We start from the raw sequence: 21,697 nt of genomic DNA, 5'->3' as shown, positions 1-21,697 counted from the left end.
ATGAATTCCTGTGTGCAGACAGAGCAAATATATCAGTGAAAATGGGTATAGAGCAAGCAGCAAACTGTAATAAATTAGAATGTGTTCTGACAGGGAGCCACGATTCGGGCAGACAAATATTTCAGGAAATACGGGTAAGAGGCCCATGGCAAAATAATAACTTTGACAGAGTTCCAATGTCATGCTCACCAATGAGGTGAAAACAAACATTTTACCGGGTATCCGTAGGAGACGAGGCGCAGGGGGAACTCAGAGGGTGTGCTCTCTGGGAAGAACCGGGCCACACGACTGTGGCAGAAGTGGGTCAGTGACTGTTCTGAGATGGGTCAGTCCACTGAGTGGGACAGACCCGTCCACTAGGGTCTGCCGCTCAGCTGCTTCCTCCTCGGAGCCCTTGCTGACTCGCCCTCATCCAGGTGTGACCAGCAGGTGACTGCCACATGGCAAAGGCCCCAGAGGTCTGGCCTTCTCAGATCTGTCTCAGTCTCCTGAGCTGGAGGACAGGAATCCAGTGCTGATGTGAGGCAAGGAACCCAGTGTGACCTCCCACACAGGAGGCAGGGCTGAACATGCCCCTGGGGACTGTCCCTGGCTGGGGTGCGGTACCAGGCTGGGCCCAGCACTGACCACGACTGTGCTGCTTGGTCTGTGAGATTTGCCTGGACCTTGCCTTGACCTTGTCAGCTGTGTTTTGGCTTAGACTCCACCCTCTATTCCCTGAGGCAGAGCAGGGCTGGAGATGTCGGAGGACAGGTGCGTGGGAAGGTCAGCCCACGAGCTGACCTGGCATTTCACATACACAATCATTTTGCCAAAAGTGTGTGTGACGTGGATGATTACCAGCATTCTTCACTATCAGTGCAGTGAGCCGTGGCACAGCTGGGGCTGCTGTGGTACCCCCCACCCTGGCCCCTTATACGAGTGCATTAGAGGGAGATCACTGGCAGGGGCAGATGAGATCAACAAGATTATCCCGAAGATGGGCCAAGTGCAGTACTGGCTGCTGGTGGGAAGGGTTGGGGTTAGGGTCAGCTCCAGCGCTGTGTGTCAGCTGGGACTAAGTACCAACACCGATTGGTGTGTGCGTCACCAGGTGCCCACAGAACTGCACTTTGTCCTGACACATGATGCTGAGGGCTGGGAACCTGGGTCCGATCCTGGTAACCAGGTACAGACGCTCTTGCGGGAACGCAACCCAGGCCAGCTTTGTGTGGCCAGCAGAGGAGAGACATGGCACCAACGGGGTGTCTGCCTGTAAAGCAGGAGCCAGGGTGCTAGGCAAGGGCTGGGTGTGGTCCAGGGCGACTCAGGATTCAGGGCGGGGCCTGGAGGACGTCTCCAACCCAGTCACCAGCCTAGAGCTTGGCATCAAACTTCCCACATCAAATGTGTTCCTTCCTTTCTTCATTCAATAAAGACACATCAAGAGGCAGTTGGGGAGGGACACAGCAGGTGGCTGGGAGCTGTGGTCAAGCTGGTGCCCAGCTGGGAATGTGCCCACCAAGCCGACCCTGAGGAGGAGGAGGAGGAGGGCGAGGGCTGGGGTGCAAGGGGAGGGACAGGTGCCCCAGAGCAGCCAGCAGTGTGCAAATGACCTGGAGCTCAGAGGAGGGGCCAGCAGATTGACTAGCACGGTGAGAGGTAAGGTGGGTGTAGGCGGGGCCTGGCCACTGAGGGCCCGATGAGCCAGGCTGAACCAGCAGCCTTGTCCAGATGGCAGCGGGGAGTCCCTGAAGGGTTTTCAGGAGGAGGGAAGTTTTTCCATGACAGGAAAATGGGAGAGTCTGGTGGCCATGGCCAGCTGTCAAGGCTGGCCTACTCTTGGGGAGCTAAGTTTCTGAGCTGCTGGAGGGACCCCCAAGTTCCTGTCCCTGGGCCTTGACTCACCTGCCCGCTGTGTCTCTCCCTTTTTCTCTTCAACTCCAATAGGGGGCGGGGGGGGGGCAAGAGGCCCATGACAATGTCAAGAAGCCTCCCTCAATATAGGGCGTGGTGATGGTATCCCCCAGGAGACATGAGCAAGGTCTGGGGGAGGGGTGCTACTGCCATCTGGCAGGTAGAAGTCTGGGATGCTGATAAACATCCTTCAATGCACAATTATTCAGTCCCAAGTGCCAAACAGGTCAGGGTGTCCAATGCACCAAGATGCGTGGAGCACCCAGAGAACCAGGTGAAACAGGTGGGCAAAGTATGGCGTGAGGCTGCCACACACAGTCAGACCCAGCACCCGTGGGTGTGCAGGAACATCCTGAGGAGATGCAGGTGTGGGGAGGGGAGTGATGGGGAGGGTGGTCAAGACATGTTCCTCCCAGGAGGTGAAATCTGGGGCTGGGACAGCAGGCCTAGCATGATGTTGGAAGGAAGGGAATCCAAGGCAGAGGGACAGAGGGTGGGAAGGCCCTGAAGGTCCTTAGGAGTGAAGGGAGGCCGGTGGAAGGGGAGAGGACGGAGGGCTTCCCAAAGCCCCTTTACACGAGAGGAGCAGCATCGAGCTCGGCCTTCCGGATTCTCCGCAGACCCAGCCTCAGCTGTGAGTTCCTGCAGCTCAACGCCCAGGGAGGCGCCCAGGTGTACAGGTGTGCGGGGGCGGGGAGGGTGGGGCCTCCAGCGGAGCAGGCGGAGCTAGGGTGGTCAGCCAAGTAGGCGGGGTCTTGCGGAGCCTCCGGGAGAGAGGGCGAGGCTCGAGCTCGGGGTGCGGTGGGGCGCGACCGAGGGCGGGGCCAAGAGCGGGGCAGGGCCTCTCGGGAAAAGGCGGGGCCGAGAACGGGGCGGGGGTGGCGGCGCGTACTTAATCAGCTCAGGGGCACAGGCACAACAGTGGCCTGGAAGCCGTGCGGGGGCGCGGGGCGGCCGAGGCCGCGCGGCCGCCAGTGCCCGCCGTGGACTTCGGCAACACGCAGGAGGCATACCGCAGCCGGCGCAGCTGGGAGCTGGCGCGCAGCCTGCTGGTGCTGCGCCTTTGCGCCTCGCCCGCGCTGCTGGCGCGCCACGAGCAGGTGTGCTGGGGCTCGGGGACGCTGGGGGTGGGGCGCGGCCAGCGCCCCGCGGAAATTCGCCGGTCCTGGGAGCCATTATGAAGTTTCAAAGTGGAAAGCGGGGCCTCTGGAGCATCGCCTGTGGCCGGGAAGTCAGGAAGGAAGGTGTATCCTGCACGCCCTATCGGGCCCGTGAATTTTACTACGTGTCAGTTACTGGCAGCTAAAAACAAAGATTAATTTAAATATTAAGCTATATGCTGCTGGCAGTAATACACAGTGTTCACCCGAAATTTAAAATTGAGTGTCGTCTATTTTGCCCAAAGGGAAGCCTGGCCGTACTGAGCGGCTCATAGCCTGGGACCCCAGAGTTCTTGGACGCTGTGACCCAGGGGATCCCCAGACATGGTCACTCTGAACAGACAATGTTGAGGGAGAATGGGACGCTTGCTGCTCAAATATCCGACTTTTGAAACTTTAACACAGTTACATTGAAAAGTGTGAGGGCTTTGGGGAAGTGAAAAGCAGAAGTGTCTTAGCCACTCTTGGTCAAGGTGATCCTGGGAACAGTTTAAAAGCAAGGGTCCAGTTGGTGCTGAGGGTCCTGAAGGCACTTCAAGCAGGTGGTGTGGACTTCTCAGTGAGACTGTGCTGAGCGCACCTTAGCTCCGGGCAGAGGCTAGGGAGACTGGACCCAGGAGGAGCACCAAGCCACACCTTGGGCATACATGAAGGTGAGGCCACCAAAGGTGGGTGGGTGATGAGGGCAGAGTTAGAGTTGGGTGGCTCTGAAGGGGCTAGGTTCAAAACCAGCAGAGAAGCCAGCAGAGCTGTGGGTCCTCGGGTACTATGGGCAACAATGGGAGGGACATGTCAGCTCCACTGTCCCTTGGGTGCCTGCCTGGGGCAAGTGCCAGTGCACTGTGACTGTGCTGTGGGTGCCTGGAGGAGCAAGGAGGCTTCTCCCACGCTCCCCTTGTGTTCTACCTGTGCCCTGGGGACATCCTTAAGCAGCCCTGTAACTCTGTGGTGTGCTCTGCCTGCCTTCCGTGGGACCTGTTCCCCCTGTCATCATTGCTGGTGGTCCCAGTGGTGACAGTGGCCTTGGTGCCTGGTGCTGGAGGAGACGGGGCAGAGGCCAGACTTCAGCGTAGTGGGCCGCTCACCAGAACCTGGTCCTTCTTGTGCTCTGGCCTGCAGCAAAAATTCCTCCTGCTGAGCCAGTGCAGGTCTGTGCAGCTCATGCCCCAGGGAGTGTCAGCCTGCAGGAGCCCAGTTTGAGCTGTGGCATTGGCTCAGGACCCAGTGGGGGCCTGCACTTGCCCGAAGGCAGGCCTTTTTGAGAAGGGTTTAGAAAATTAAGGTCTTCATGATGAAAGCCTCTGTGCTTGGCTGTGAGCCAGTGCAGGAGAATGTGGGGGAAGGGGCAGTCAGGGAGGGGAGAGAACCGGCTTTACCCGTCCTCGCTCTGCAGACATGTCTTTGAGTCTTTTACGGTGTTTGTGTTACTGGTGCAAGTTTCTAAATCCATGAAGGATGTTCCTACCTGGGGAAGAGGTGGGGCTACCCTCGTTTCAGGTAGTGCCACCCCAGGGCACGCCTGATGCCAGGATGGTTTTAAAGGGGCTGTTTTGCTCTGGAGTTGGCTTAAAACTGCCAGCCCTGCACCATGTGCTTCCATAGCCCTCTGTGACAGGCTGGCCTCCCCTTTGCCAGGGTGAGAGGGTCGGTGACCAGCTCAGGTTACCTGGGTGGCCTTCCCTGTTGTTCCCTCTGACAATAGGGGAACAGGAGGGGAGCGGGAGGTCACCAGCCCATGACCCCTGGACCACATCTCAGCATCAGCCTTGCTCCTGCTCCTTCTATGAACATTGGCTGGAGCTGTTTTCATGCTAGTTGGGTAGTTATGACAGAGACTGGGTGGCCCTAAATTATTTACCACGTGTTCCTGGGTGGGAAAGTTTGCTGGCCCTAGAGTAGACAGTTGGCCCACTTCCACACACACTGACAGTCCTCAGAATTGACGTGTATGATGTCCGGGTTTTTCCAGAGCTGAATGCTGGTTTTCAGGTCCCTGTTTCTGCCTCGCCTGCCTCTGGGGTGAACTTTGATATATCCAAGACCTGGCTTTTCCTCCTGCTAGGGTGCTCTGACCCACAGACTCGTGACTGCTGGCTAGGGCTCTTGTGAGGTGGAGGAGGCCTGCTCGTCTCCCGGGTTGGCACTTCCACTTTCCATTTCTCTTCTTCTTTATAAAAATAATGAGATGCAATAAAATCAGACACGGCACAGACAGAGGTGATGGCCTGGAAACCTTCACCCTCCCTCGTGTTGCCTCATGGCTCCTTAAGCATCTCCATCTGGGTGCCAGCCACTGTTCAGGTGTGTCGGCCTTTGAGAGGCTTGGGCTGTTTGGGACTGGTTTGTGGATGAAGGTATGTGACTGACTCATGCTTTTGCTTAGACTAGAGATTGCTCCCTGAGACCCTGATCCCAAGAGATGTTCCTCACAAAAAAGTGGGGTTCTGTTATTCACTGGGTTTGAGAAACAGACTGTTCCTGCCTTGGAGCTGGAGCTGGGGATAGTAGACACAGGAATTCCCAGACAGATGGTGGGTGTGTCCTCCCAGTGGTCATCCCCCTGCCCCTCCTTGACCTCATTCCTTCCCACCGCTGTCCCCAGTGCAGGAGCACCGCGTCACCTCCTTGCCTGGCAAGCCCTGCACCCTGGATCTAAGTTAGCAAACACCTCCCGCCCTTGCCCTGGCCGGCACTCCCTCACCCCCATTCTGAATTCCATGGAGGTACCTTGCCCCTCCCTCCTTCTGGGTCTCCCTGCCACTAGGATGGGAGCCCTGTCATATGTTTTGTTCACCCTAAAATTGTGTCGGGCAGGAGGCAGTTGCTTGGGACATTTGAATGATGATGGCAGAAGTTTGGGGTGTGGCGAGATATGATTGGAGGAGAAAGCTGGGTCGTTTGGGAGGCTGTCTTCCCCTGGGGGACGTACTCTCGGGCTGCCGGCCGGCTGCGGGCTGGATGAGTGTGCTGAGTCCCCGCTGGTCCCGGGTGGATGGTCATCCCCCAGACCTTTGTGGGTGGTTACCTGGCTCACTTTTAGCCTATGCTTTCTCCAGCGGAACTCATGCTCACTCAGAGTTTTGTGTGTTCACCTATTCAGCACCCACTGGAGGGCCGGCCCCTTGCCAGGCACTGTTTTAGGGACTTGGAATAAGCAGTGAACAAAACATTGAAAAATCTGGGTTCTCACCTTCTAGAAACTCACACCAAATCCCCCTCTTCCCCAGCATAACCTGCAGAGGTGTGGATACAGAGAATGTTATGAACACGCCCACTGCTGTTCCCAGAGAGAGCTGCCGTTCACTTCTTTATCCACTGAGCGGTAGTCAGGCGACTGCCATGTGCCACTGGGGTCACCCATGAGCGTGCAGGGCAGGGAGGCAAGAGCAGCGCCTAGGACTGGCCACCCTGCATGAGGAGTGGGGCATGGACACTCACTGTGAGCAGAGAAGCAATCTGCTTCGGGTGGTGTCACTGTAAAACCAAGGCCATGAGCCGAGTTTGGCCCTAGGGAGAGCACGTCAAGGCTTTGTGACGGGCGGGCGGGGGAGCAGGAGTGTCCTGCTGGGGACATGGGAGGCCAGGTGGCCCAGGCTAGCCGCTGCCCTTTACCTTTCAGTTGCTCCGTCTTGCCAGGAGACTTCTGGGGCAAAGGTTGTTCGACAGACTGATGAAGATGACCTTCTACGGGCAGTTTGTGGCTGGTGAGGACCAGGAGTCCATCCGGCCCCTGATCCAGCACAACAGGGCCTTTGGCGTGGGCTCTATCCTGGACTATGGTGTGGAGGAGGACCTGACCCCTGAGGAGGCCGAACGCAAGGAGATGGAGTAAGGCCCGCGTGGCACCTGCTGGCAGCCCCAGCACACCAGGGCTGGGCTGGGCCTGGCTGGGAGAGCTCTGTCCACCTGACTAACGGCAGCCCTCCTGGGTCTGCCTGGGGTTGTGTTCTTGCCCCGTGAGGATGACAGCTCTGGGCTTCCACCGAGGCCTTGTGTGCCGAAGCTGGAGGAGGGGCGAGGATGGGGTCAGCAGACTCTGGTCCCCAGCCCGATCAGCCTGGTTTTGTGTGGTCTGCAAGCTAAGAATCATTGTTGTATTTTTAAATGGTTGAAACAAAGCAAGAGTAATGTTTTGTGACACGTGAAAATTATGTGAAATTCAAAGTGCTCTCACCCTACAGGGGCAGAATTGAGTGTCCGTGACTCAATGGTGGCCGCTGGGTGCTACCCAGCAGTTTACAAAATGGGATTGCTGACACTGGTGTTGGAGGTGCTCTGGCTTCCTGCTCTCCTGCAGCATCTCTTCTGGGGATTCTGACCTACTGGGCAGGTCCCACTGTCCCACCCTTGCCTGGCCCCTGAGGTGACTTCCTGATTAGCAGGTGGGCCCCACCTGGTGGGTGTGGAGACTGCCTGGGGGTCCGAGGAAAAGGGAATGTGCTGCCAGGAGCACACGTGTGGCAGGTGAGCCCAGCGGCTCCTGCCGAGGTCACCAACTGGCTGCAGGGCCCGTTCTCTGGACAGTGAGTATGGGGACAGATGGGCATCCCCCGACCCACCCTCCTGGGCCATAGGACAGAACTCGAGGACCATTTCACCCTCTGCTTCCTGAAGTAGGAGCTTCATGGGAGATCCAGGCAGAACCAGCCCTTTCTTTGCAAAACGCCCAGTTCTGGGCTGGTGCCTGCACCCCTCCACCCCTCACTGGCATCTGGGCCCCTAAGTCCTGACAGCAGCCGCACCTGACAGTGTGAGGCTTGGGAGGCTTGCTGAGTAACCTGCCCTGTCTCAAGCTCTGGTGTTTGCTCTGGCCTGGGGAGGGAAGGAGTGGGGTGGGGCGGGGAGGGAAGGGGAAGGGAGGGGCACGGAGGGGAGGGGAAGGCGTCACATGAGGCTCCTGCCCTGGGAACGGAATGTCCGAGCTGAGCTGCTGGTGGATTGGCCTGGGGAGCCAAGCCCCTGCCTTGTGATTTGCTGTCTTGAAGGCGGGGTTCTCCAGCTCAGCGCCCCGGTGTTCCTAGGGGGGCTGTGGGCTGGGGCTGCAGCCTGCACTGAGGCTGCCTGTTGAATAACTAATGGGCTATATCCCCGCTGGGTCTGGGTGAGGGCTGGTGGTTTCACAGTGGGATTTTCTCTCTCTGGTATGAAAAGACTTCCTTCCCAGGGCGATCTGCCTGGCTTCCTCCCTGCCCTGCAGGGGAGCACTGGGAGGAGGGCCGGCTTCGCCCTACCATGGACACTGGAGCCTGTGACCCTGGGCCACCCTGCTGTTGGTGCCCCTTGTCTTGCAGGAGCCCTGCTTTGTGGGCTTTGGGACGTGAACGGCAGTCCCTTCCTGTCCTAATTTGGTGGCCGCCGTCCGATGCCAGTGGCAGGGCTGCTGCCAGGCAGCCCTGTGTGCTCGGTGGAGCCTGGCTGAGGGTGCAGAACCAGGCTCATAGGCACTGATCGGACATCCACGCCATCGAGATGCCACGCATTCTCCATCAGGAGCCCCTGTGTGGGGAATGGAGCCCCTAGACCCTGCTCTGGGGAATGATGTAGAGGCCACTGCCCCAAGTTAAAGCCACAGGAGTGGAGTGGGGTGGGGCGGGGAGCGAGCGCAGGCGGTGGGGCCCTGCCCCAGGCATAACCATAAGAGGCACAGAAAAGATGGGGGCGTCTGAACATACAAGAGGTCCAGCAGGTGCCCTGAGGACATGGCCCTGGGAGGAGGGGGTCCGTGGGGCTTCCCCAGGTTAGGAAGCAGGAGGTAGGAGGCCAGAGGCGCAGGAGGGAGAATAGCCATCCGGGGAGGGGGTGGGATGGTGTTTCCCAGGACACTTGTTAGAAGGCAGAGGCCAGGAACCTAACTCTAGGAGAGGAGCCTCGCAGGGTCCCCCCAGCAGGCTGAGGGCCGTGGGGAGAGGGCACAGGGCTGGGTTCCTCTCAATGATTTGGCTGTGATGAGGTTGTGATGAGGATGGCTGGGGACAGTGTGGCCAGCAGGTGTGTGTGTCCTGGCTGTGCAAACCCAGGGCTGGCTGGGGGCGAGGCCTGGGCCTTGGTCCCCAGGGTGGAGGCCGCTCCTCGGGACTGGTGTGCGCAGCGTCTTGGGTGCTGCCTGGAGCCAGGGCCTGGGAGCCCACAGGCTTTTCTGTGTTCTTCTCTTGCCTCCTGCGTTTCACCAGGGGAGAGCTGGTGTGAGGGCGGTTGGCGTGGTCTCCCCTCACTTTTCACTTTTTTCTAAAAGGTGTCCAGCCAACAAATTACCTGATGCAGAGCTGAGCTTGGAGGTGGCTGAGGGGATGGTTGGGGTCTTCCTGCCACTACTGCAAGCCCCTGGGTCGCTCCTGCGGTCCTCTCCTGCCCCCGGGGGCACTCCATTCCCTCCTCCACATCTTGGCCCATGCACGTACATGTGCACGCATGTGTCTGCACGTGTGTGCATGTGTGCACATGTGTCTGCACGTGTGTACAGAGCATGCTCTTCTCTTCATGGTGACACCACACTCCCCTTCCCCCCAGCCTGGTAACTGCCATCTTTGTCTCCTCGTGATCCACACGCCGGGCCTGGTCAAGAGTGCAGCCCCGCCCATGCTAAGTACTGTCTGCTCTGGGATAGGCCACTGCCCCGATCACGTGGCTATGTGGCCGGCTGGCTCCCCTGTGCCTTTGGAGCTGGGCTGGGGCTTGGAGGGTAGAAGGCCAGCTGTGGAAATGCTAATTGGGACCATCACACGGCCCCGGGCCCCTGGGGGCCTCTGGGTAGTGGTGTCCCCTCAGTGGAGGGCAGTCTGCCTAGAAGGTGGATACCTGCAGGTTATGGGCTGTGTGGTGACAGAGCAGGCCCGAGCCTTCCGCAGCTGCCAACCTCGGGATGAGGCCCCTGCCCTGATGCAGATGGTGGGTGCCATGTCATGCCTCCACCTCAGTGGGCCACAGTTGCGGGGCGGCCTGCATCGGGCCTTACAGGTGCCCTCTCTGTCCTGTCCTCATGAGAACTGGGTATATTCAGGTATGATGGCCAGGGGAGGGTTTGCATTAAAAAAATAAATTGTGGTTGCTGGTTTGAAAATAATCCTGAGGAACGTGGGTGGAGGTGGGGCCGGCTGTGGGCAGAGGGCAGAGCAAGGGGCCCCGCTCCTTGGCTCTGGGGATCAGGAAGCTGGTGGTTTCCCTCTTTCCGCCATCCTCAGCCCTGACTGGCCCGCGCCCCGCCTTTTCCTCACAGGAAGGAATACCCCATGGCTAGCCGGCCTCAAGGACCTACTGGGCTGTGTATTGCTTTATTTCTTCCTCACCCAGTGTAGGGAGGGGGCCTCACCCAGGGGGAGACCCAGGTTCCTCCGGAGCAGGGCTTGCAGGCTGCCAGGCTCAGAGAAGGTGACCCCGGAGGCTGGGGGTGGGTGGGGTGGCGTGAGTCACTCTTACCTGGCCAGGTGACCCTGCCTTCCTCTTCAGCCCTCCTGGGTCAGGGTCAGGGCTCAGCCTCTACTTCCTCCCACCTGTGCCTCCTCAATGGGACGTGTTTGTCACTTGTATCTGAGGTGGCGTGACCGCGACCCTCTCCCTCTTCTTCCCTCCTGCAGGTCCTGTACCTCAGCATCGGAGAGGGACGGCCATGGTGAGTGGGAGGCAGCCATTCAGGAACGAGCCCGCTCCCCACCCGCACACACCCCCGGCTCCTCCCCGTGTCCCTGGGCACCCAGGCCGTCATTATGAGTGGCTGACACATCCTACGGCCCACCTGGGGGGCCGGTGCACTCGGCCCTCGGTGGGTCTGGGCTTTGCCTTCCTGCCCTGGGTTTGCCACATGACTAGGGTGACCCAAGGAGAAGGAAGAGTGGGCGCCAGGATGGGCGGGTTTGGGGAGCAGCACAGGCAGGGGGCCGTGGGCTCGGGGTGGGATGGGGCTGGAGCTGGAGTGCGGCGCTGGTGGCGGGATGCGGGCTTGGGGGTGTGGGGAGGTGGCTCAGGCCGGATGCCCACCTCTCCAGGCACCAGTAAGAGGGAAAAGCAGTTCCAGGCCCACCGGGCATTCGGAGACCGCAGGGATGGCGTTGTCAGCGCCCGCACCTACTTCTACGCCAGCGAGGCCAAGTGCGACAGCCATATGGAGACGTTCCTGCGCTGCATCGAGGCTTCAGGTGGGGTCCTGCTTGTCGCTGGCCTGCCACCCGCCAGGCCCAGCCTGGGCTGACCGCCACTCGAGGAGATGCTGGTGTGGGAACACAAGCCCGGGCCTGGAGTGTTTGCTCAGGGCTCCGTCCCCATCTCTGTGGCCTTGGTCCTGAGGATGACCTGGTCTCACACCTGAGTCCAGCTCCTTCCTGAGGAGCCTGGCTGCCCACAGGAGGGCGCCTCCCCTCTCCTGAGTACCAGGTGCCCAGATGTGGGCCTGTCAGTGGGCCAAGTGGCCCCCAGTCCCAGGCAGGGGCTTGACTCTTGTCACATGACCCCTGGCTCTGCCGAGGGCCACACCATTCTGGGAGCTGGTGCCACGTCATCTATAAAAGAGAATTCTTCCCCGTGTGGCCTCTGGGTGGGAACACCTGCTAGGGAGGTGAGTTAAGCCGCGAGGTCACAGAGGCCTCAGCGTCCATCAGGTCCCCAGCAGCCCTCCTGTTAGTGGGTCCCACACCTTCTGAACACTTTAAGGAGTGGGAGTAAGCAACGCCCGGAGGCAGCCTCCTAGGAGCAGCGCTGGGCACCCCGGGCGGTCAGGCAGACACCTGGCTGCCCTGTGTCCAGTGCCAGGGGCGTCTTCTTGGTTCCCTGCCCACTCTGCCTGGGGGCAGACAGACAGGGAGGGCCCCACAGAAGCAAAGATGTGTGTCATGGGCTTCCAGAAGCCAGAGGAGAGAATGGCGGTGTTGGTTGAGTGCCTTCTGCCTCCAGCTTGTGCTCTGCTGGGCGTTTCTGTGTTCAGTGAACCCCTAGGGGCAGCCCCGGGTGCTGAGGGCATTGGAGAGGAAACAGGCAGGGATTGAGTGGGCAGGCATCACCAGCTCCTTTGCCCACTGCATTCCTGGACCCACATGGCAAACTCAAACCCTGCTGAGTCACCGTTTCCCACCTGCATGGTGGGGCATCTGGAGCAGCCGAGTGCAGGGTGTCTGCGGGCTGCGTAGGGTCGTTGTCCTTCTGCCATGGGTGGTCAGCCAGCCCAGGCGTCTGGGTCCTCGGTGGGCTCTCCCCTCCTGTTGCCATGCCCCTTGGCCTGAGATTGCCAGGCAGCCACCAGAGCTGCTTCTGAGGGCCAGGCAGCCTGCCCGGGAAGCATGGCCACCGTGGGCCTGCTTGGGCCTGGTGGGCAAGGGAGAAAGTTGCGCTGGTGCCACTGCACCGTCTCATCGGGTGGCTGGATTGTTCGTGCTCTAGGGGTCTCAGGGCCCAGGTGCAAGGTAGACCCAGTACCATGTGTTGTAGGTAATAGGAAGAACGGCCACCGCCTGCCTCCTGAAGTCTGTCATATGTCGATGAGAAGTGTCCTAACTTTTTTTTTTTTTTTTTTTTTTTTTTTTTGCTCTAGGCGTGCGGGCTTCAGTAGTTGTGGCTTGCGGGCTCTAGAGCGCAGGCTCAGTAGTTTTGGCGCACGGGCCTAGTTGCTCTGCGGCATGTGGGATCTTCCCGGACCAGGGCTTGAACCTGCATCCCTTGCACTGGCAGGCGGATTCTTAACCACTGTGCCACCAGGACGTCCCAAGAAGTGTCCTAACTCTTGAGTGGCACAGATTCCGGGCGCAGGCTCAGGGTCCCCCACCCCCACCCCCCAGCACTGACGGCTCTTCCTGCGGCTTCTCATAGGTGGTGCCAGCGAGGATGGCTTCTCAGCCATTAAGCTCACTGCACTGGGGAGACCCCAGTTTCTGGTAAGTGTCAAAATCTACCACCCACAGGGAGTTTGTAAGAACTTGGGGCTGCCGTGAGCGTTAAGTGAAAGCTTGTGTGCTGGTGCCTTGGCCCTGGGAGCCAGGCACGCGGGTGGGATGGGGTGGCTCGGGCTACACGGGGGTCCTGGGAGGGGGCTGGATGTGCGCCTGGGATGGCAGCTCAGGCCCGCATCCGCAGCTGCAGTTCTCAGATGTGCTGACCAAGTGGAGACGGTTCTTCCACCAAATGGCCGCAGAGCAGGGCAAGGCCGGGCTGGCTGCCATGGACACGAAGCTGGAGGTGGCTGCACTGCAGGTGAGGCCGCCGCTCCGTGGTGGGTGTGAGAAGGTGGGCCAGGGAGGAGCCCTGCCCAGAAGGAATTGGCCAGGCAGTGTCCGAGGTGGGTTCCCAGGGCCTGCTGCCCAGCCCCCAGCTGCTGGGTCGGTGGGGAGGGAATCTGAGCAGAGATGGAGGATGTGCTGGGTGGGAGGCTTGGAGCGGGGCTGGCCCTGCCAGTAGCCGAGCTCTGTGGACCCGCAGGGATGGGCAGGTGTGGGGGGGTGGGCAGTGGGGAGAGACTATCTCTGGAGCAGAAACCCAAGGCAGAAGTGTAGCCAGTCTCAGTACTGGCATAATAAAGTTGGCCTAGCATCACAGGCCAGCAGGCAGGGGCAGGAGATGTTCGTGAGCAGGGCTGGGAGATGGCAGTGGGACCAACGCCCTCTTGCTTCTGAAGGAAAGCGTGGTGAAGATGGGCATCGCGTCCCGGATGGAGATTGAGAACTGGTTCACTGTGGAGACCCTTGGCGTGTCCGGGTAAGAGTAGCCCCCAGGCTGAGATTTCGGGAGCGGCCGCCCTGGTTCAGCCAAGGTTCTGGCTTAGTCCCAACGCCTTCCTCCAATCCTGGTCACCCTCTTCCAGGGCATGGGCCCCCTTGAACCCTAGGGCTTCTTACAGAATTATTTGGGCTGTGGAGTGAGGGTGCCACACCCAGCCGTCCCAGGACCCATCTGGCAGGCGGGTGAAGGGTGAGGGCAGCTGAGATCCCGGAGGCTCCCAAGCCTCATTGTGAGGAGCTGGGGGCTGGCGGCAGTGTGCCGTCCCCTCCTGCCTGGTCTCCCGTGTCCGGCTCTTCCCCGAGCCTGATGTGGCCTGGGTGGTCTCGGCCCTGATGTAAGAATATTCATGTTTTGGTTTCTGTTTTTTAAACAGAGGACCATGTTTACATTTTACCAGTCTTTCAAAACTGAGCACAGAGGCAGGTTCTGTGGGGTTGGGTCTGGGGGTGCTCCTGCAGGGAGGGGGCTGGTTTGGGGCCGTGGTGAGGCCGTGGGTCCACTTGCTGACGCGCGTTCTCCCACAGCACCCTGGACCTGCTGGACTGGGGCAGCCTCATTGACAGCAGGACCGAGCTCTCCAGGCACCTGGTGGTCCCCAACATGCAGGTGACGCTGTGCGCGTCTGTGCCCCCCACCTCACAGTTCTCGCAGGGTCGTCACGGAGGGTCCCCGCTCACACCGCCAGGGCTTCCTCAGAGTGGCGCTGGGTCCCCAGGATGAGTGTCCCTACAAGCCAGGCGGAAGCTGTTACCTATTCTAGTCGAGCCTCAGGAGACCCACGCCGTCCCTTCTGCCCAGTGCTGTTTGTTAAAAGGGAATCGCTAGACTGGCCTGTGTTCGGGGGAGAAAAATGAGACTCCACCTGCCCCTGGGAGGGTGATCGGGCATTTGTGGCCGTGCTTGAATGCACCACTGAGCTGGGATGGGAGGAAGCAGCAGAGGTGCCTTGGGAAACACCCCACAGATGCTGCCTTTCACAAGCTCCAGCCTGGCGACAGAGGGCCCAGGAGGGGTGTGCTTGAGGCCTCGCCGGGAGTGCCCTGGGCAGTGTTAGTGGGCAAGCAGAGGGCCCCCCGTGCTTCACGGACCTGCAGGGTGGGTGCCTACTGCTGACCTGCCCAGCGCCCTGAGTGCCACCATCTGGGGCTGATGCCTCCGTCCCCCTGTTGCATGTCAGTCTGTGATGTGTGGCCAGCCAAGTCTGCCTGTAGGCACAGTTCTTCTTCTATGTCCTCTGCCTGCTAGGGGCTGAGTCCAGGTGATTGGGTGGGTCAAGGGTCACTTCCTGAACTTTGCGCAGGAACAGAAGGGGGACCCATCGTGAGGATCCTGTGCAGGCCGTGGGAGACAACTCCTTGGGTGCAGGCTTGACCTGGGGCAGCCAGCCCCGCGAGGAAGGGTGTGCTGGTGGGCAGCGCGGTTATGGGACGCTGTGTGGCCGGCGGGACCCTGGACGGGACCCTGGACAGGACACTGACCTTAATGCGCAAACAGGGTGGCAGGTGGAGAAGGGGGTGCGGGGATGAGGCCCACTGGTCCCGGGTACCAGGCACTGGGTATTGGTAGGCCCTGCACCAGGGGCGAGAGGCTGCCTACGGGACGGGGGGGGAGCGCTGGCCTCGAGAGCCCAGATGTGGAGCCCTGCCGTGGCCTGACTGCGCTGCCCCCTCAGACAGGACAGCTGGAGCCTCTGCTGTCGCGGTTCACCGAGGAGGAGGAACGGCAGATGACGAGGATGCTCCAGAGGATGGACGTCCTGGCCAAGGTCGAAGACCCTGGGATGTGCCGGGGTGGGGGGGCACCCATGTCACCTGGGCCCCAGACAGACCCTCTCACCCCGCTGTGCCCCTCAGAAAGCCAGCGAGGTGGGTGTGCGGCTGATGGTGGATGCCGAGCAGACCTACTTCCAGCCGGCCATCAGCCGCCTGACGCTGGAGATGCAGCGCAGGTTCAATGTGGAGAGGCCACTCATCTTCAACACATACCAGTGCTACCTCAAGGTGCGCCCAGTGTCTGCCGCGGGGAGACAGGCCGCGGGGAGACAGGCCCCCAGGACCAGCTGCCAGCGGACCCGTCCCCTGGGCCTCAGACCCCAGACAGGGTGCTGAAGGGGCAGGAGGACGATGAAGGAGCTTTTGGAGTCCATGTAACGTGCCTTAATCGCCAGATTTCGAGTGACTGTTTACTCCCGCCCTTTTTAGCTTGGTTCCCTCTAAGGGTCTGATGAAGGCTCTGGGCCCCTCCCCAGACTCGTGCGTGTGCCTCAGGGACCCTTGAGCACAAACTCTGGTGGCCGCTCGGGGACCAGCCAGGTGTTTGGAGGACTCAGGGTGGGGTGGGTGTAGGGGCTGCGGGGACAAGGGGAAGTGGGTGCGTGGGGTCCAGGCAGGTGCTGACAGCCCCCAAGTCACCACAGCTGCTGGCCCCAGTGCCCCTGCTGACTACACACTGGGGGGCACCCGGGCCCCAGGGAGGCCCTATGGGACGCAGGCTGGAGGGGGGCCCATCCTGGTCATCCTCAACTTTCAGCTCTGGCCCACAGGACACCTACGACAATGTCACCCTGGATGTGGAGCTGGCTCGCCGAGAGGGCTGGTGTTTCGGGGCCAAGCTGGTGCGTGGTGCATACATGGCCCAGGAACGTGCCCGCGCCCTGGAGATTGGGTATGAGGACCCTATCAACCCCACCTACGAGGCCACCAACGCCATGTACCACAGGTGCGCTGCCCTCTTTGGCTCCCGGAGCCTCAGAGCTTCCTGGGGGGGTGGGGGGAGAGACCGGGAAGGGGCTGGAGCTGACCCAACGTGACCCTGTCCAACGTGGGAGCAACCCGGGGGTCAGAACCAATACCTCCTCTGCCTTTGTTTTACTGTTTCCAAAACCATTAAGGTTTTTCTTTTTTTTTTTAATATAAAAGTCTACTGAACTGCCTGGGTTGATAAAGATGAGAGCTGTACCCCGGCATCCCTCCCCAAATTGGGCTCAGCGGCCATGGCTCACGGGCCTAGCTGCTCTGCGGCATGTAGGATCCTCCTGGACCGGGGCACAAACCCGCGTCCCCTGCATCGGCAGGCGGACTCCCAACCACTGCGCCACCAGGGAAGCCCCTGTTTGCTTTTTAATTCCACGCCAGGATCGTCTACTGTTTTGCACCTGCCTCTGCCTCTGCCTCTGCCTCTGCCCCTGCAGGGGCTGTGCAGGCCTGACTCACGCGTCACCCTCCACAGGTGCCTCAACTACGTCCTGGAGGAGCTGAAGCACAACGCCAGGGCCGCAGTGATGGTGGCCTCGCACAATGAGGACACCGTGCGCTTCACGCTGTGCAGGTTGGCCCCGCCTCCTTCCCGCTGGGCGCTCCTGGTGGGCAGGCAGTGGGTTTTGGGGGGACATCTGTGAAACGAGCTTAAGTGGCGGCTTTAGGGCCCCCAGACCCCCTGAGGCCGGCTGGGCGTTGTGCTGCAGTAGCCAAAAGGCTGTTTGCAGTTACTTGGGTTTTTAACATTAATACCAGACTTACTAAAGTTTCAAATTAAAAAATAAATTTCATTAGGTGAAATTTAAATGTGAAATGTTGGAGCCCTCAGATGTGTCACCTCATTTATAAACAATTTCTCAACACTTTAAACTGTGTTTAGAATTTAAGATAGTCTGTTTTCTCTTTAAATGCCTATCCCATGGAGCATCCTTATAAGTCAGTTACAGGAATGAGGTGAAATAAATATACATTTTTTTCTTTTGGCCGTGTTCTGGGAGTTCCCTGACCAGGGATCAAACCCAGGCCCCAGGCAGTGAAAGCGCCTAGTCCTAATCACTGGACTGCCAGGGAACTTCCAATCACCACGTTCTTTTATCTCATATCTTAACCCAAACTGGACCACAGCAGGAGTCCTAGCTCCCCCACCCCCCCCCCCACCCCCCACCACAGGAAGCTGGGCGGGCAGTGGCCTTGCTGGCCCTTGCCTTCCCCAGGAGCAAGGCAGGGGCACCCCCTCCTACAGTGGGCACCCCAAGCCCAAGGCTTGGGCCGAGTAGTAAAGGTGCAGGGCGTGCACCCAGAGGCACTTGCAGGCTCTGCCTGGAGGGTGACTCTGTCGTCTTAAACCATTCATTAATGTTGTGCTTGTCCTTCTCATGCTGGGGCTGCTTTTTCATGGTGTGAAACTGCAACTAAAGGCCACGATTTCTAATGCTCTGCATTTGCAGCTGCTTGGTTGTGAACAGGAGTGCTGAGGCCAGCAGGGCTGCCAGGTGGAGGTCAGACTGTGTCCAGGCTCCCTCTGGAGTCCTGCTGGGCTGGGGTCAGGCTGTTTCCTCGCTGGTGGTTGGCTCTGACTGGCTTCCTAGCTGGGTGGACTGTTTCGCTTTCTTCCCTCCATCACTGGGGCCTCCTTGGACGCCCCATCCTACCCCTGGACGTGGGATGGCCAGGGACACCTTTTTGTGCTCGGGGAAGATTAGTTTTGGTTTCTTTTTTTTTTTTTTTTAATTTATTTTTAAAATTTTTGGCTGTGTGCATTGGGTCTTCGTTGCTGCGTGCGGGCTTTCTCTAGTTGCAGCGAGTGGGAGCTATTCTTCGTTGCAGTGCACGGGCTTCTCACTGCGGTGGCTTCTCTTGTTGTGGAGCACAGGCTCTAGGCGTGCGGGCTCAGTAGTTGTGGCTCATGGGCTCTAGAGCGCAGGCTCAGTAGTTGTGGCGCACGGGCTTAGTTGCTCAGCGGCATGTGGGATCTTCCTGGACCAGGGCTCAAACCTGTGTCCCCTGCATTGGCAGGCAGATTCTTAACCATTGCATCACCAGGGAAACCCCAGTTCTGGCTTCTTTGACTTTTGAAGGAACACAGGGCTGAGTTGAAAATTTTAAAAGCTGGCTCTCACTTAGGCTTAAAAGTACAATTCTGTGATGGAACCGTGATCAGAAGTCGTCCGTGTGGCACCAGGGTCCACCCCAAGACGAGCACAGAGAGGCCCTGGCTCCTGCCTGGCAGTGCCGACCTCCTGAGGTTTCCATCACCATCTCAGCAGCCTGTGGTTGCCCCGTTTTAGGTTTTTGTCACAGGCTAGTCCACTCAGACTGACTAGGCGAGGACAGTGAAACGTCTAAAGGTATAACCTGCCCTCAGAAGGGCTTCCTTTCACCTGATTTCTGGATCTTGCCACTGGGAGCATGTGTGGCCTCCCCATCTTGGCCGCGGTGGCCTCCTACCCTAGACACAGCTCCCCCCATGCTGAGTGCCAGCTGAGCGCTTCCCCGTCTCACAGGCTCCACGGCCCACGCCAGGCCAAGGTCCTGTGCACCTGCTTCAGGGGCCACAGAGCCTTGAACACCTTGGGCTGGTCTTCCCAGGGGCAGCAGTGTGGGCCTCTGATGCCACACATTAGAGACCTCAGTCAGATTAGCTTTGGCTGAGTTAACAAACCAACCATAAATTCAGACACCTGAACACAGTATGTTCTGTGAGCCAGCAGTGTGGGCTGGGCTCTGCTTCGGGCTGCTTCTGCTGGCCTTGCCCGGGGCCTGTCCTGCATCCGTGGTCACATGGTGTCTGGTTGGCCCTAAATGGCCTCATTTGTGGCTGGGACAGCAAAGCGCACTGCATCACATGTCGGGTGTCCTAACAGGCCAGGTTAGGCTTCTCCACAGGTGGTCTCAGGCTACCAGAAGCCCTGGAGGGGGCAAGCCTCTGCCCATGTCACATTTGCTATCATTCTGTTGGCTAAAGGAAGTCATGCTCAGCCCAGATATTGCCGTCCAGATGGAGAGAGCCTCCTTCTGTGCTGGGCGAAGCTACAGTCACATGGCAGCAGGCATGGACACTGGCAAGGAAGGGGCAGCAGCAGGGGAGGGGTCAGTTTTTGCAAGACGCCACATGAGTGTTCCCATCAGGCAGCAACACAGCGGCAGCCCTGCTGTCACGGGGGACAGAGACATGTAAGCTGGGCAACACTGTGCAGACTGGGGCCCCTACCTTGGAGCCTAGCCCTGGGGGAAGGAGAGAAACGGTCTGGGATGCCCCTCATGTGGAGGCCCAGGGTAAGAGGCGCTAAGTGCTCTGGAAGCCTGGGGTGGGGTCCTGAGACAGTGAGAAGGGAGGGGGGCTCCAAGGGCAGGGACGGGGACCAGCAGGCCCAGCCTGTAGCCTGGGTGGGTGTGAGGACCCAGGCGGAACACGCCCCTGTGGGGTGGAAGGATGGGGGCGGGCTATAGACTGCTGGTGCTGATAGGCTGAGTCTGTATCTGCACGTGCAGGAAGCCAGAGGTAAAAACGTGGGAATCATTAATGCACAGATATTTCAAACCCTGGGAATTTTTTAAAGATCCTACGAGGGGAGGTGTGAGGATAGGAGAGGGTGTGGACAGATTTGGGGGCCCCCACCTCAACGTCTGAGTAGCACTAATAGAAATTCGAGCCACATCTATTAACCCCAAATGTTTCATAGCCACGTTAAAAAAAAAATGAAGTTAATTTTGATATACATTTTAATTAACCCCACATACCCAAAATAGTACCATTTAAACATGTTTTCAGAAAAACAGTGAGATATTTTTACATTCAGTTTTCACACTGTCTTCAAAAGCCCATGTGTTTGACACTTGCAGTGCACCTCAATTCAGACCACCCGCCTTCCAAAGGCTCAGGTGCCACCAGTACCTGGTGACTACCTTACGGACAGGGCAGCCAGCAAGGGGAGGATGAGAAGCTGGAGGTGGGGTCACAGGGCTGGAAACACAGAGGCAATGGAACTCTGAGGGGTTTGAGAAGGGGATGGTGGGAGGGCTGAGAGCTTCCCAGGCCACACCAAGGGCTGGCCACTGGGTGAATCTGCCTTGCTGGGTCATAGTGGGCAGCAGGGAAGGGGCCATCGGGGAGCAAGCACAGCAAGAGGGAGGCTGGCTGGGGAAGGGGGGCACTTGGTGGCCTTGGGTTGAGGCAGCGGCAGCAGCAGCAGGGAAGAGGCCTGGTCTATGCAGGAGAGAGCCTATGCCCACGCCCTACCCTGTGGGTGGGGATCTGGGGGTGGAGGGAGGGTCTTACCCACCGCCCTGCCTGTTCACAGGATGGAGGAACTGGGCCTGCACCCTGCCGATTGCCAGGTGTACTTCGGACAGCTTCTGGGTATGTGCGACCAGATAAGCTTCCCGCTAGGTGAGCTGGGCTTCCGGTGGGGGGCGGGGGGCAGGGGCGGAGGTGCTGGGACTCACCGCCTCCACCCCTGTGTGCAGGACAGGCAGGCTACCCCGTGTACAAGTATGTGCCTTATGGCCCTGTGATGGAGGTGCTGCCCTACCTGTCCCGCCGAGCCCTAGAGAACAGCGGAGTCATGAAGGGCGCCCAGAGGGAGTGGCAGCTGCTTTGGCAGGAGCTCAAGCGGAGGCTCCGCACGGGCAGCCTCTTCCACCGCCAGGCCTAGTGCTGTGGCCACGTCCCAACGCATCCTCACCTGGGCTGTGAACACCCAGGGCTACAGCCCGACCCCAACCTCACACACACCTTTTACATCCCAAACTGTGAGACCCCGCTGGCCCCTGCCCGTGGGCACCCAGGTGCGGGCTATTTCCGTTACCTGCCAGAGCTGCTGGGAACTGTCAGAAACCGCCCTCCAGTGAGCAAGCATGGCTGTATCTCTGCCCACCCCCACGACCTTGGGCCTGAAGAACCACCTACTGCAGGGTTCAACCCATGGGCCCTCAGCCCCACAGGTGGGCAGTGGCTGGCTGGGAAAGGTGGCCTGTCAATAAACCACTATTTCTGCAGCTAAGAGCCCTTGACTCCAGGCCCACGATGTTCTTCCCTGCAGAGCCCTCACGTGCAGTCAGTGGCAGAGGGAGTGGCTCTGATGGCCCGAGAAGCCTCACACTCAGGCTCAGCCTCTCCTGCGTCACGCGCCCCCGGCACACCTTGGGCAGGGTGGACCCACCAACACCTGCCTTCAAGCCGTATTGCAG

The 21,697-nt window shown here is 59.5% G+C and overlaps 1 protein-coding gene across 3 annotated transcripts; it reads left to right on the top strand.

Moving 5' to 3' along the window:
• The first annotated feature begins 2,822 nt into the window (after positions 1-2,822).
• PRODH (proline dehydrogenase 1) lies at positions 2,823-21,513 on the top strand. 3 transcript variants are annotated; one of them, XM_024763696.1, is made up of 14 exons: positions 2,823-2,996; positions 6,676-6,884; positions 10,628-10,662; positions 11,036-11,185; positions 12,846-12,910; positions 13,110-13,226; positions 13,648-13,727; positions 14,276-14,357; positions 15,424-15,516; positions 15,605-15,751; positions 16,294-16,469; positions 16,980-17,078; positions 20,809-20,897; positions 20,975-21,513. In XM_024763696.1, exons 2-14 carry the CDS (start codon positions 6,727-6,729, stop codon positions 21,160-21,162), a joined length of 1,479 nt encoding a protein of 492 aa, XP_024619464.1. In that variant the 5' UTR covers positions 2,823-2,996; positions 6,676-6,726; the 3' UTR covers positions 21,163-21,513. The 3 variants fall into 3 exon arrangements, with proteins under 3 accessions (XP_024619464.1, XP_024619463.1, XP_024619462.1); XM_024763695.1 differs by lacking the exon at positions 2,823-2,996 and adding an exon at positions 5,172-5,410 and having other exon boundaries at positions 20,809-20,867; XM_024763694.1 differs by lacking the exon at positions 2,823-2,996 and adding an exon at positions 5,391-5,410.
• The last annotated feature ends 184 nt before the right edge of the window (positions 21,514-21,697 follow it).

The sequence above is a fragment of the Neophocaena asiaeorientalis genome, unplaced genomic scaffold, assembly GCF_003031525.2.
Source record: "Neophocaena asiaeorientalis asiaeorientalis breed wild unplaced genomic scaffold, Neophocaena_asiaeorientalis_V1.1 scaffold110, whole genome shotgun sequence".
NCBI classification, from domain to species: domain Eukaryota; kingdom Metazoa; phylum Chordata; class Mammalia; order Artiodactyla; family Phocoenidae; genus Neophocaena; species Neophocaena asiaeorientalis.
The sequence above is the reverse complement of the archived record's forward strand: the minus strand, read 5'-3'. Positions and strand labels throughout refer to the sequence as shown.